General features: G+C 46.5%; 1 protein-coding gene across 3 annotated transcripts; it reads left to right on the top strand.

Moving 5' to 3' along the window:
• Nucleotides 1-199: 199 nt before the first annotated feature.
• elmod3 (ELMO/CED-12 domain containing 3) lies at nucleotides 200-11,160 on the top strand. Of its 3 annotated transcripts, none has more exons than XM_086207377.1 (14): nucleotides 200-893; nucleotides 2,515-2,907; nucleotides 3,075-3,270; nucleotides 3,836-3,907; nucleotides 3,994-4,068; nucleotides 4,146-4,215; nucleotides 4,467-4,529; nucleotides 4,628-4,716; nucleotides 5,147-5,267; nucleotides 5,373-5,495; nucleotides 5,738-5,868; nucleotides 6,125-6,201; nucleotides 6,280-6,407; nucleotides 7,591-11,160. In XM_086207377.1, the coding sequence occupies exons 2-14, from the start codon at nucleotides 2,846-2,848 to the stop codon at nucleotides 7,839-7,841; spliced, it is 1,458 nt and encodes a 485-aa protein (XP_086063503.1). In that variant the 5' UTR covers nucleotides 200-893; nucleotides 2,515-2,845; the 3' UTR covers nucleotides 7,842-11,160. The 3 variants fall into 3 exon arrangements, with proteins under 3 accessions (XP_086063503.1, XP_086063502.1, XP_086063504.1); XM_086207376.1 differs by having other exon boundaries at nucleotides 211-893; nucleotides 5,144-5,267; XM_086207378.1 differs by having other exon boundaries at nucleotides 211-893; nucleotides 3,071-3,270; nucleotides 5,144-5,267.
• Nucleotides 11,161-15,332: the final 4,172 nt, after the last annotated feature.

Here is a 15,332-nt window from a genome sequence, read left to right as displayed (position 1 = left end):
ATTAAGATTAAAAATGACCTCAGGATCAAGTATTTGTGTCATTGCAGTGAGGAAGATTCGAGCAATAAAACCTCCAGTATTTCACTCGCACTTCTCATAAACTTTCGGAGTTTTTTTTGTTGTTGTTTTTTTTTAAACAAATACTTTTGGTTGAGCTTAAAAAAAAACACAAACTTCAGCAGAATGGCTGAGCGTTGGCCTGTGCGCAGCGCTAAAAACAAGCAAGAACGTTCCAGAGAACGAGTGCCATCCGCATGAAATCCCTTGAATCTGAACATAAGCGAACGTGCTGGGAGTTGTAGAGATCTTGTTCTGTTATTTGTGTAATAAGGGGAGTGGGGAAATTCAAGGGCAGGATAGAGTAACTGATCCAGCACAGATACGTTGTGTAATTGGACCAGGAAGCAACCGAGTTATCTGGCAGACTCACTGACTCTGGCACTGATGATAGCCTTGATTAAAGCCTCTTCTTTCCTTTTTTATGAATGCAATATTTCTCGGTGCGTCCTTGAGAGATGTTCTACTCTGACATCAGCGGGGTTGGGTTTTTTTTTTTTTTTTCTGTGTTGGGAACTCAGGGGAAAATTCTTGGAGACGTTGTTAATACACGGAGAGGACAACATTGCGCAACTTTGCTTATTTTGATTTTATTAAATTGGTCGAGAGGGGAAGTGTGAATCTTTCACTGTGTTTTCTCAAACTTTGGGTACACTGGTGATGTCTGGAGACTGAGGAGCACACGTCCTCCCTGCTCTCTCAGCCGGAGAGCAATGACGTAATTAAATAAAAGCCCGACAGGAAACGACAATTCCCAGGATGCACTTGAAATCACGGCGGCCACTGGACGGGGGAAGGGAAACTGAGATTGGAGGGAGAAACAATCAGAAACTGAGGTACTTTTAAAGACTTCATTGCACATGAAACTCTCGGACACGCTCGGGAACGCTTTGACTCGCTGCGTTATTTATCCTGCCTGCAAGGACAAAGGAGATTTGGCCGCATTTCGCGTTTGAGAACAGACCCCCATCCCCGTTCCAGTCCAGTATGCAGCTAGCCCGTTAGTTAGCCTGACAGCTGGCATCTCCGGTGTTCGCAAGCAGGTCTCAACTCCTCAACCGCTCATAATTTAAATGTCATTAATCCTTCAACTGTGTGCGCCACTAAAAATCGGCCAGCTTGCGTGCAGTCAGTGCGGTGTTGGCACTGTCGGGTTGAGACGGAGCTGTAACTGCGTCTTTTGTGCCTGCGGGGCTGCGAGCTAGCTGACGTACCGCTAGCTCGTTGGTGGCTAGAGATAATGCTAGCTAGCTAGCCGACAGCTACTGTTGCGATGTTGTACAGAAGTCAGCTGTCATCCGGAGTACATCAACCTGCTCCATTCTCCTGCTGTTTATCTTCTTATGTCATTAAACCGCGCTTGCGCATTCCTCTGCTCTGCTTTAACGCATGTACTTGGTATTTTGCAGCAACCCTGATCATGATAGTGTTACGGGTTAATTTGTTGCCTCTCAGCAGTTCAGAAAGCGGGATTTCACATGTGGCAGAAATGTCCCAGGGTGACAGTTTCTTGCAGAAACTGCATCGGCAATTTTTAGCTTGTAGACAAACGCTCTGAACCAAGTGAAGCGTTAGCATTTCTCTGCTGGGTTCAACTGCGAGGCTGGATTTAAGTGGTGGGTGTGTAGATATCACGATTATGTCCTCATCAGTAGGAACTCGTCACCACTCCAGAAAATGCCATCCGATGACTCGGTACCACCGTTGCATTGCAGGAGGGGAGCACCTTCCTCCTGCTCTGACCAGATCGGCCCATTCCACAGCAGACGTTGTCAAAGCGGCAAATTTAAACTCCAAATATTAAGGACGGCTGCACTCCATTGATTGTCCCCGGAAGTCCTATCAGTGGCCCAGCGTGTGCGATATCGGAGCCCGAGATCTGGCAGCGAAACTGAGTGCAGCCATCATGAACGTTGCCAGTTCCACTTGTGCTTCCCTAAAGCGGGGCCTCGGAGGACTAAAACTGTAATGTAATGGCGGGCCGGGAGCCAAACTAAGACACATCTTCTTGTTAAAATGCAAAGTGACACTAAGATCTCAAGTTCCCCTCATGAATTACTTGTTTAAGCTTTTACATATTTGAATATTAAGTCTTTGTGTTTTCATTCAGGTTGTATTTTTGAAAGCGCTTCCACATAACGATCTGAACCAGGCCAACACAAATGTACTGCAGCATGAGAAACTTACCGGAAGCCATCCTGTGCGTGACCGGTGTTACTGTGCCCCCCCCCCCCATCACATTATGAAACTAATGATTAGGCGTCCTACATTTTTAAAGTGTATTTTTTACCTCAGTGACAACCTGTCATTTGTATTTGTTCACATCGTTCGCGGCCTTCAGGCCACATTGGCCCCACTTCGTGCAGCTCTGATCCGAAGGCACATATGTGAGGGTTTGTTTTGTCGTTGTTGTCTGTAATAAGAATGCTGATAACTTCGGTAACTTCCTCATTCTAGATTTCAGATGGAGCGTTGACCCTCAGAACTGCGAACACTATCCATGACCCACATCCCGCCGGGCGCCTGCAGTTCTAGCTTTGAATGTGTCTTACTGTTGCACGTGAGACTGAAGACATAACAGCAGGAAATTAAACTGTACCCGTGGCTCTTGGTGCTCACTGGATTCGTCTCGAGCGCCAAAGTAATGAAGTGTCTCAGACGGGGGGAGCCCAGCCCTGAAAAGCAATGTCATTCTCCAGCTCCTGTGCGCCTCTGACGGTGCTGGGGAGTCAATCCACCGGCCAAGCAGATCTGCGGAGGAGAGGCAGGAGGGAGCTTTCCAGGAAACATGTGTATTGATGGATTTCCTCCAGGAAACTCTTGTAGACTGATACCTGCCCCCTTCCCTCGGTGAGCACACGCAAGGTTAGACTTCTGGAGCAGCGTAGAAGACCACACAAGCATCACTGTTGCACAGGAAAACGATATGATGTTTGCAAAACTGATTTCTATCATCAGTGACAGCTTTGTGAAACAAATCTGCTGACTGTGGACATTTCTATTTATATATGAGGGAGAAAGAGGAAAAGCATAGATACACACAGTCCCCACAAATGTGCACTACAGACACCATGGCGGTCCTTGCAGCAGCTCCTCGGCCCGGCTCAGCGCAGGATTTCAGGGGGCTTTAGAGGGCAGGATCAGGAACACGCTTGCCAGCCAAAACACTCATATGCAATGGAAGAAGACATCGATGTCACGTTCCACCTGGAGGTAACGTCTCCTTCCTGTGTTTGTGTTTACAGCAACTGAACACCATGAAAACATAGGCCTGCTGTGTCTGTCCACCAAATGTTCTGTTGCCGTATTTATGGAGCCGCTCTCAGGAGGAAGCGTTCCCTTCCTGCACTGTGCACTTGTTTGATATTAAACATTTAAGGGCTATTTGGTTGAAGCAGTCTGGGTACAGGATTTTGACTCAAGAACTCAGGTCGACAGCTCGCCCTCTGCCCTCGCTGCACTCCCCGCTCTGGCTCCCTTGGCGTGTTGCCATGGTGGCAGCTGACGGCACGTTTCTCTCATCCTCAGCTTGGTTTTCTCACTGCAACATCACCTCTTGTTCCTCCATCCTTGTGTTTTTCTTCTTTTATCAACAGCCAGATGAATGAGTCAGTCTCACTGAAAGAAGACAGAACTCTTTCAGATTTTTCTTACCATGTTAATTCTCTTAGGACTTCATAAAATACATATTTTTATGCCATAATGTGTGATTGATCTGCTGTGAAGCTGTGCTCTAGTTTTGCTGTCAACATCTGCTGTGTGTGCCCCCCTCTCTTAGGGCCTGAATGGTTTGTCCCATGAATGTAAAACATCGGAGGAGATCACCAATGGACACTCGAACCATAAACCTGTGAGTGCTGCTCCACGTTTCTTTAGTCCACCTCAGTGTTTCTTCCCAGCGAGAGCTTTGTCTAAAAACTGTTTGTTTCACTGTAGGTCATGAATGGAGTGATTATCAGTCATAATGTCAGAGACCACACCAACAGCAGCACACCACTCAGATCCTTGCCGGTAGTTGCCTTTAATTGTTCGTATCTGCTTGGAGCAACGTGGGGGCGTGTCAGGTAATCCTCTGTTTGTTTGTCCAGCTTTCAGCACTGAAGCAGAATGGTCTTCTGCAGACTCTGGCAGCTGGAGGGGACCAGCCTAAGCCTGCAGGTAACACACAACCTCTCCTTTGTCTTGCATCCTCCTCTTCCCACAGGAACGTGAGAGTGTATCCTAGATACTAGGCTGCAGTTGCAGGTAAAGCCTCCCGCAGGAGTGCAGGTTGCCGGCGTGGGGATTTATAAGGTCCCTGGATGATGCAGGGCTGGCACATTGGAGGCATTCATTATTGAGTGTTGTAGCTTGTGAGGTTTGTGCACTTTTTTTTTTTTTTTAATGTCACCTTTGTGTTTCCCTTACAGAGGAAAACGTGGAGTTGGAAAAGGCCAGAGAGGAGTGGGAGGCTCTGGAGAACATCCAGCCAGGTCAGATGCCTCCAGCAGCTTCACCTGTTTGATGATGGATCAGTTATTGAACATGTTGCCTGTGATACTAAAATAAATATTTGTATCAATTCTCTCAGTTCTCACTGAGGACTCAAACCCGACGCCACTCATCTCCTTCAACGAAGCCCTGCAGTACTTTCAGACCACAGACCTCGGGGACTTGCTTGTGAGGAAAACAACAAACACTCTGCAAATGAAGTACAAGTTAACAAATCCAGACTAGTCTTGCGACGGCGACGGCGGCGGCGGCGGCGTAATGTGACACAGATGGAGGAAGTGTTGAGCTGGTGTACAAAGCAAACGTCAGCAGATCTGAATTGTGGAGATGCTCGAAATAAAAAGCTCCAATTCAGTTTGAATTCTTTTTTAAAAGGTTGTTTGTTGAAAATGCAGAGAATTTAGAGGCGGAGTGTGAGTCTGGTGTTGCTTTACCTGTTGCCTCCCACCAGAAAAATAATTGAATCGAGTAATTATTATAATACATAGCGTCAAATGAATCAAGTGTAAGTATAATAAACCAGGTCCAATCATGATTCTAACGCAGTTTTCTCCCTCCCCCCCCAACACACACACACACACACACACACACACAGAAGAACATCCAGCCGACTATTCGCCGGACCGGCCTCGCTGCTCTCACACACTTCCTCTTCGGGCCGCCACGACTGCACAGGGAACTCCTGGAGGAGAGAGATTTGGTCTTTGCAATCGCACAGTGTGAGTGTGTGTGTGGCCAGGCCGGTTTGTGTAATCATCCGCATGTTTACAGTAAACCCCTGATTTTAACTTTTGTATATGTGCGTGTGTATGTGCTTCCCACAGGCCATGTGGACAACAGCCAGTCGGTCCACATGCGCGTCCTGCAGACCATTTATAAGAAGCTGATTGGCAGCAGGCTGGACTGTCCTCGCTACGGGACACACTGGGAAAACATCGGCTTTCAGGGTGAAACACCAGACACGAGGGTTTATGTCTGTAGCTCTCAAGTGTTTTGCCATTTTCGTGGTAAAATAAAGCTTCGACTGTAGTAGAATAGCATCTACTATTGAGACCAACCAGGCAACACTGCAGGGGGGTGTGTGTGAGAGAGAGAGAGAGAGTGTGTGTGTGTGTGTGTGTGTGTGTGAGGGAGAGAGTGAGAGTGCGTGTTGATGCATCCTCTCTGTTGTGGATGGTTTGGGCTGCAGGTACAGATCCAGCCACTGACCTGCGTGGCACTGGCTTCCTGGGACTGATGCACACTCTGTACTTTGTGATGGACCCGGAGACTCTGCCGTTGGCCAGAGACATCTACAGACTCTCCCAGCATCCCACACAGGTACCAGCAGGTCACACAAGACGCTGGCATGCATGCTGCAGGCATGCAGGCGCATGCTTCCTCTGTCTCCCAGTCCTACGTTTCCCTTCATCTAAAAGAAGGGAAGTCTTTAATGTCAATGTTCGGGGATCAGTTCTTGCTCGTCTACAACAGGGTGCAGCTTTATTCTCCCTGCAGGAACAGAAGAAAAAATTCATAAAAATCTGTTACATCAAATTTTTTTACAATGATTTCTTGTGTCTTTCCTTTGGTCTAGAACTTTCCATTCAGTGTGATGTCAATCAACATGACCCGCATCGCTCTTCAAGTGCTCAGAGAGGAGGCCTTGTCCAAGTGAGTCTCCAGTTTATGATGTCGTTCTCTCTGCTGGGGCGTCTCGCTGCATCTCGCCACCGTCTCTCCTCTCCCCAGGGAGTGCAATCGCCGTCAGCAAGTAGTGGGTGTGTTGAACGAGTTCTACGTCGCCACATATCTGCACCTGTACCAACTGTGGAAGACCCAACAGAAAACCATCGCTGACTCTGGCTTTGTAATAAAAGGTAAAGCACAACTGATGCTCAGCCACTGAGATGTGACGATGCGTTGAGGAAGTGTTTTATTGGAATCACAAGCTCACAGCTCATTCGGGAACAAAACACTTAGCAATGTCCTGGAGGAGTTCTTGAAACGTAAATCAATCCAGAAAACTTTGCAAAAGTCGAGGATCGATTGGATATCATAGGAGGCGTGGTTCACTTTGAGTTGAGTTTGTTGAATAAGAGGTGTTTGGTGCTTTGGTACTTATCATTAATTTTTTTTTTAATTTCTTTATTTCTGAAAACAAAACAAAAAAACATCCAAATACAGTTCAATCTTGCTGATACTCGGTCTCAAAGGGTACAATTTTCTTTTGAGCGCTCTGCTCCCCTCCATCTTTTTGCGTCTCTGACACACTGCTGAAATAGCCTTTGATATTTGAATGCATTTTTATTGGAGTTTGGTAGGTTTTGTGGATGAATTTTTAAGTTGGCCTCCTTTTTATTTTATTGCGTGTAAATGGCAAATGGATTCTTTCACAGATATCTGTGACAGGAATTTGTCTTCAAAGGTTCTCCCTGACTCTTTCTCTTATATCCTCTTTCACAGTTGGAAAGAAGATTGACCTTCTCTTGTCAGAATGTTGTAAAATTTGCTAAACTTTCCTTTTATTGTGTCTTAGGATAACAGTGTCCTCCAGTTCGGATAACACAAGCCGTCATTTTTTTCTTTAATGAGAGCATTTGTGATGCTCCGAATTTGTAAATGTGGGTGAGACGTTACACTCTGTTCTTAGATCAGTGAAGGATTTAACTGCATCGTCTGGTTGTAACAAATCCTTCAATTGTTATGCCAGAGTTTGCCCATCGTCATTTATTAACCAGTCTGATTTGAGAGTTGAGGTCTGCATTTTGAAGAATCAGAGAATGTATAGACGTACAAGAGGTGATTCCATTTTTTTCTACTGTCTTTCCAAGTTTTGTCATTGATGTGAGCCAAGTCTTCTGCTTCTACGTGACGTCAAAAGCTCCAGGCCGAGAAAAGGGAGCTATTGCATCTGTGGATTCCTTGCTTTTTCTTACTGGCTAATTTATGTGATCCATCGTTCCTGTCGAGAATTGGGATGTGTGCCTGTTTTATCACGTTACAACAAATTAGCATTGCTAGCGCGAGTCCCACAGTTTGTGTTCTTTTTCGCCCTTTCAGAAGTGGAGCTGTTTGCCAAAAAGAATCCCAAGCAGATGCTCCGCCGACTAGAGGTCTTCCTGAAGGAGAGACAGGCAGGTGGAATCCTCCGTGGGACGTCACCAGACCCCCAGGCCCAGCAGTCCTCTCCCAGTCTTGGTGAACGAGGGGCCAGAGCTGGGACGGTCCAGGGGGGCAAGGGGAAGGAGATGCACTTCACAGGAGTGTGTGATCTACCGCCAGACATGGAGGGAGAGGCCAGACTCATCTAAGCTAGACTCTGTGTATGTGAGGGTGCGTTTGTGTGTGTGTGTGTTTGCGTATGTGTGAGGGGGGTGGGGGGGTGGCTTACTCTCCGAGAGCGAGAAGATCACACCAGACCCTGATCGAGGACCTGCTATCTGAACCTGTTCAAACACTTCCGCCCCTCCCGCTGATGCGCTGCACTTTGATCAGATTGAGCTTGAGGGGGCGGTCTTTCAGAGTTATATTATTTCTTTTTAATTTTTTTTTTTAACCAAGAACTTAGATCAGTACCACATAAAGAGCTGATGCAGCTAAGACACAACACAGGATGTCACAAAACAAGAAAGTGAACGTTTGCACTTTTTTGAGAATTTAGTCGCCGAATTACTAGCTGCCATATTAGCGGTTCGACTCTCCTGCCTCGAAGTCCAAATGGTCGACGCTGAGAAGACCTCTGGGCTAGCGTTCGTTAGCATTGCTAAGAGGCGAGCGTGGTAGAGGAAGTGCTCTCGCACATGAGAACGCTTTCTGTGAAACACTCTGAGAAGCTTTGGATAGAAAAAAGTTAACCAGCGGCAGATGGAATAGCCGGAGAGGGAACACATTCTTCTGTACTTTTTCCACAGCCAGCTTCACATGAACTCGCTTTCAAGGTCTGATCACTTTTTGTACTCCATTGGAGTGTGAATGAAGTATACGCCATGTGAACGATGTGGAAAACATGTGGGTACTCCAGACGTTGACGGGGGGTGGGGTGGGGCAGGGTGGGGCATGTTTTAACTAAACTATGTCGGTCAGCTCTCGTGGTTGTTGGGCTGCTTGATGAAACCGATGTGTGAGTGAGAAAGACAAGGATGTGCAACATCTGGAGCGTTCTCATCTGCTCGCTGTAAAAGCCACGGAGATGCTTGGTACCGACTCGGTGTGACGTGGTCCCGGCTGAAGCTGCAGGTCTGGCATGAGCTTTCTCTACATTCCGTCAGAGCATGTGATTGTAATTTCTTTAGATCGGTTAAAAATGTATTCCAGTGTGTATGCGAGTGTGTGAGAGAGAAACGACTGAGCTGAGGGGATGAAGGGTGCCTCTCCCAGGAGATGTATGGTACAGTATGCACTTGCAGCTCTTACTCAACGATAATCAAAACGATAGTGCTGTGTGACGATAGAAATCGTTCCTAACTTCAGGGTTTGTGTGCTTGTGTACGGCCGTCTTTGTGAGCCAGTGTGAGTGTGTAACACCGTCTTAGTGAGGACGCTTTGGTCAAGCGGAACGGCTTTGACGCCTTCAGAGGGCAGCGTGAGCATCTGTTGAGGGGAAGGATGGAGGTTGTGTCAGTGAATGTCCTCACCAAGATGGCTGCAAGTGTGTGTGTGTGTGTGTGTGTGTGTGTGTGTGTGTGTCATATGACAGGAACTGACTACAGATGGGGTGCTTTCCTCTGCACACAGTAAACCAGCTTTACTAAGTACTTGATCCATCAAGCTGCAAAGGTACTTTTGTCATTTCAAACTGGTACTACAGGACATGATTGGTCCTAAAACGAGCTCCTCCTTTTGGCAGCGTGATGCTGGTTCTGGCCACCGGGTCCAGAATGGGTAGAGCTCCTCAGCAAAGCTGGTTCCTGCTCTGTGCTAATGTGAAAGGGTCTCCCATCGGTGAAGTCTCAATCTGTAGCATGTTCAGGTAGCACTAGTACTGTAGCATCTTATAGCCTCCTCCTCTTCGTAAAGCTTGCTGATGTCATGTCTCGGTCTGTAGTGTCAACAAGTGCGCAAAATGTTCGTTCCTATTGCACATTCATTTCATCTCTGCATTCAACCCCCTCCAGTAGACACACCTGCAGGTGGCGCAGTTTTGGTAACGAGTTTGTCTTCTAGGAAGGCAACATGGTGCCTGCATCCGATGCAGTCGTGTGGAGTTCTTGCTTCTTCTTTTGTTTGAGCCACTGAACCACAATAGACTCCCTCCATTCATGTAGTGAAACCCTCAACATGCCCCCTCAATCACGCAGGCCTGACTGATGCGCATGAACCAAGAGAGGCATGTACACGCAGATCATTACCAGGCCATGGAACTGAAGAGAAGATTTAATTTTGCCAGTTGTTTGCGAGAGTCACGAAAATTTGCACAGTTGTAGATAGACTTGCCTGTGTGTGTGTGTGTGTGTGTGTGTGTGTGTGTGAGAGAGAGAGAGAGAAACGTACGCAAGAGGAAAGAGGCCATCATCAATAGCCATAGAGTCCATTATTGCCCACCTCATCAAACAAGTCTGAGTCCCCTCCTCCACTCCAAGCGTTGCACCACAGAAATGATCTTGCGTTCAGTTTTCTTCCGTTTTAAACAGAGGAGCAGTACGGTGTATGTAAATCAGGAAGTTTGTAAATAGAGAATTAATGATTGTAACTGTATGATTGTCTGTAGGGCATTATACTGAAACACATCGCTTACCTCAAGACTTGAGACAAATCTCTCCTTTCTCTCTCCTGACGTTTGGTCGGCCTCTCAGACTCCTAGCTTTCTTTTCTTCGGCCTTCTCTCATATCGATTGGACATTGAATGATGAATATTCAACACCTGAAGCACTATGTAATAGAAAGCTATCACAAAAGCTGGTGTGTGTATGCTATGAAATGACATTTATAATCGCTCTGTCGGCCCACACACACGCACACGAGTCCTTTTTAAATGGATCTATAATTGGCTGAACTATGGTTTCTTGTGGCTTCAGTGAACGTACAGTAGACCTTTGCTGTGTTTTAAATGTTTGATGTCAGGAAAACACCCAGAAACGATCAAGACCTAACAGCTCCAGTCACAAGCAAACTGTTGAATATATGATTGTAGCGATATACGCTTGACTAGCATCCTCCTATCGTGTATGCTCTGACCGTGGTATATATTCAGTATCCAAACGAAGCCTGATTTACCCTTGCATATTATCCAAAGTTATCTTTTCAGCAGTTGTAATAGATCATATTATGCGTTGGTCATCATTTGGAAATTTCCTCAGTTGTGAAATTAGAACCGAGAGAGAGAGAGAGAAAAAAAAAAACGGGTTCTTGCAGGATGTGGGATGCTCTGAGAGGTGTGGTCTGAAGTTCTGCTTCGTGCAGCAGCAGCAGCTCCGCTAATACAATCACTTCTCTCGAAATCCTGCGCTTTATATGAAGGTGTTTTACTGTTGCTGTCGTCGTCATGTCCCTCAGAGCATTTTATGACTGTACCTTGATTGTAGAAGCCCTATTTTATACTGAGAGTTATTTCAGAATACAGTATGTGCTGTTGTACATTAAATGTATTGTATGGAGAAAGCTAAATAAATGCTGTTTAAAAGTGAATGTGGCATCAGTGACTCGAATTTAATGAAGAACTGCCCTGGAGCTTGTGTCTGGTCTCAGGTGTCTGTCGAGGCACAGCACGAAAAATCCTCTCCTTCCCCCAATCAGCCACACAGATGAGAAGGTTGCGCATTTCCAAACTAATAACCTCTGTGGCGTGAGACTGTCCCAGTGACCCTTGACCACCAAAATCTCTTCAGTTTGTCCTTGAGTTCCCTCAAATTCCCTCAAGGCCTTCCTGAGATATCACTCACGCGTGAGGTGACGCCTGAAAACTCGATGCTCCAAACCACGGAGGCATGAAACAACAGTCACGATGTAAATGGAGCTTCTCTTCAATCCAGGCTGCACAGAAGCCAACATAAACAAACCAAATCTCAAATGTGTTCTCCAAGGAAGTGAAGGGGGGAAAAAAAATGAACTTGAACCTCTCTAACAAGAGCGTGAAAATATCTGCTGCCTTGCTCTACCTCCTGAATAACAGAGCAAAGAACCATAACTATCATTGCAGCAAGCGCCGGGTCTCAGACCGACCCCCAGCTCCCCCTCAGCGGCCAGTAAAGCTGCGAACCCCCATCTCACACACACACACACACACACGTATGTGACAGACGCACATAGAAGCACACTCACAGCCTCACACCCACTCTGGAAACAAATGTGTCATGGAGTTGTACAACTAAAGTTCAGTAGTTCAGTCGTGCACTAAATGATCCTAACGTAATCTTTCCAGTGAACACAGAAGAACTCAAACTCTCATATCCATCGATTCTCAGCCTTTACAATGTCAGGAAACCGTGAGAAATCCAGTCATCAAGAGCCAAAGCTACAGTTCCAAGCTGTTGAGTCAAAAAGAACTTTGAAAGCACGTTCACATGAGGAAAAGGGTTTTCTGAAAAAAAAAGATCTGAATTCAGAAAAAAACATCTTCGGACTTTTTTTGTTTTTCTGAATTAAGAGGATGATTAAAAACAAAACTTGCTCTGAGTTGATAAGTTGTTGTTTTTGGTTAAATTAATGTCCTGTAGAGTTGCAGGCAGCTGGAGCCAGTGAGGTGAGTTTCACCCTGGACAGGTTGGTCCAAACTCGCCTGGTAATAATTTAGAATCTCCAATTAACCTGACAGGAAGTTGTCGCATCAGGAAGAACCCACATGCGCGGATTAAACCCACAACATCATTTGATGGAAGAATATTTTGGAGAACTGGCTTTCCCTCTTAGTCCACCGCCACCAGTCCTTCACCTCCATTTGTTTTGTGTTTGTTTCGTCCCCGAGCAGCCTGTGGAACAATCATGGTGATCGCCAGCGCTCCAAAAGCACTTCCTCCCAGTGTGAAAACGGTTGGTTTCTCTGTGGCACGACTGAGTGCGCGTCCATGGGTAGCGGTGGACCTTCTGTAGTTCAGCCACTAGAGTGCACACTGACACAGACCTGGAGCTGTTCGAGTCTACAGGTGCTGCGTGATCCACAGGTCGCTCCGTGGTGTGGCGCTGTAAAATCCTTCCCTGTCCACAGAGAGACAGCAGCGTCTGTTCTTTGGCAGCAGCCTCGGTTTGACATGTTAGGATGCCCCTGAACCTCCAGTGAAATTTAAAGCTAATCCTTGTTTATTCTCTCTTTGGATGTTTGGCTAAGTGAGCCTCCTCCAGGGAGCATCATCAGGGCGCAGCACAATAATGGCTCGCTGCTCCGACTCGGGCTGCTTCATCTCTCGTCAGGGAAACAAATTACCTAAATGTCACTGAGGCACCGTAGATTCTACTGCTTTCATTTCCATGGTCCACTCCAGTAAGATGTTGAAATGTTTTCGACACATCAGAGAAAAGGGGGATTTTTGCTGCTGGGTCAATGAAGCTGGGCCGCCTCCAAAGGAATCTTGATGCTGCGTGCTTCTACATCTGTGCTTCATCAGACTCGTGGCTCCAGTCCCACAGCGCCAGATGACGGAGCTGAGCTGGACCTGCTGAATCACAGCACGCAGGATGGAAAAAAAGATCTCGGCCAACCTTTTATCAAAATCGCAGCTCCAAAAGTTGTATTTCTTATCTGCTAATAATGATGTCTGTACTTGCGCTGTAAGCATTCTTCCGTACCCACAGGGTCCCAGCAAAGATAAAACACACCAGACAACTTCAGCCAGGAGCTCCATGAAGGGTTAATAATGTAAAACACACAGTGTGTGTCAGGTGTCCTGCTGGAGTGCATCCATGTGTCCAGGCAGGCCAACTCAACAGAAAGATACAGGAGTGGGTTGTATAACTCTGTTTCCATTTGCACCTAGTGAGCCTGCTGGAATACAGCATTTTTCTCTCACTCTTACTCTCGCCTTCCCGCCCCCAACTCCCTTCCTTCTCCCTGATGTCATTGTTTCCTGCCGGTAGATGCTGACGCTCGGCTCAAGGCTGTGTGCTCAGCCACTAAAGCGTACGTACTGCTCTACTCTGGCTCACATTAAGTCACCTATGTCAAAGGCACGTCAGAATCCGAGAATATAAACTATCCTGGCTGTTGTTTGCTCTGCTGTGATTACAATATCTCCAACAGTTGTTACGAAATCTCTGTTTTCAATTCATGAGTTTCTACCTTGGTGTCTTTCCTGGCTCACTCACAGCAAGAAACATTACTCTCATTCCACTTGGAAGCAAGACACCACCGCCGCTCAGCCTGATTTATGGCCGCAGCTCAGATAACATGGTGGACACGAAAGGAGGGATTTTATCTGCAGGACCTGGATTATACTCCATCCAATTCATCTCCTTTGGTGAAGGAGAAGGTTTATTTAAGAAATAATCTTCCTCTCACAAATGAGAAAAATCAAGTTACTGCACTAACAGCCAGTTTGGCGTCAGTGCAGGGTAACACAGGTGTTATTGATAACTAGTGACGCTCCGTTCCAGTCCAGCATTGTGGATGCTGGCTCACTGCAGGCCCACAATCAATCTAATCAATAATATTCGTGTTTTCCTGCTTTGACATGTCAGAACGACTGTTGTGAAAAGGGCCTGTAGACCTTTTTAGTAGAGCCAGAGTCATGTGGTGATTGTGTTAGCTCACGTTAGCCAAGAGGCAATTTACAGCAAGCATTATTCAGTGTCTCTTACCCAGATTGTGTCTGGATGTGCCGTAACCTGAGGACATCAGCACCTGCTGTTAGCGTGCATGACGGCTCGCCACATGCTGTCTTAGGCGCTGAGCTACTCTTACAGGAGCTACGTTACTCTTTTCAAGGCGACCATCACACTTTAAGACCGGCTGTCAAACCTTTGCATGCATGGTTTAGAGACTCACATGCATTTACACTTGTGGTCACCGTGGTGAAAATGCCTCGCCGACCACCGCCAGAGCTGCCTCGGCCGATCAGATCACAAGCCACTCTCAGTACATCTTTGGTGCATTTACAGCTCTGCTTTCGAGCGGTCAAGCATTATCTGATTAGAATCACCCACAACACATTTGAGAACCAGGTGTAAACGGGGTCCAAGTTACAGTCGGGTTGGTTCTATGACTTCTGTGGTGCTGTTTAATGAGGCTGCAGCATTTACCCACCAGTTGCTGCCACAGAGGCTGCCGTTCTACGTGCTATTTTGTATTGTTTAAGAAGTAGCATTCTTAATGTTACCATGTCAAAGGTGCTACTGTAAGGTACCTAATAAGTTAGGGAGACTCCAAGAGCTCACCTCTCTGAGTATCTGATATCTTTCTTTTGCTCCACAGCTTTTTTTCAGAGTGTAAAACTGCTTTTGAAAGCTTTAATTCCTTGAGTTGATGACTTATTAAGGTGGTTCATGTGGTGATCCCAGCTGTCTGGGAACATTCTGGACTCTGTTTGTCAGAGGAAGAAGGCTGTCATCGATGGGGAGCAGCAGCAGGAGCAATCACCCGCCCCTGTTAGCATGGCTGGTAATTCATTTCTACCCTTTGATTTTAGTTTCTCAAAGAGACTTGTGAGTCGCCACCCACTCTGCTTCGATCGGCTGCTCCTCCATTTTCTCCTCTTTGTGTTTGATGCTTGGTGTGGACTAGCATTTAACGCTCATTACCGCAACCAAGTCATGGAAACATGGAACCCTAACAGGAGCTGTTTGTTAGTCAAACACCTGTTCGTCCGGGGTCGGCATTTAGAGAGCACGCAGCTTCCCGAGGCACAAAGCACTGTTTTATAGGTAGAAGTCAAAAT

This window comes from Aulostomus chinensis, chromosome 6 (assembly GCF_037954235.1).
Source record: "Aulostomus chinensis isolate RoL2024-O1b breed Wild chromosome 6, RoL_Achi_v1.0, whole genome shotgun sequence".
In the NCBI taxonomy this organism is placed as follows: domain Eukaryota; kingdom Metazoa; phylum Chordata; class Actinopteri; order Syngnathiformes; family Aulostomidae; genus Aulostomus; species Aulostomus chinensis.
The sequence above is the reverse complement of the archived record's forward strand: the minus strand, read 5'-3'. Positions and strand labels throughout refer to the sequence as shown.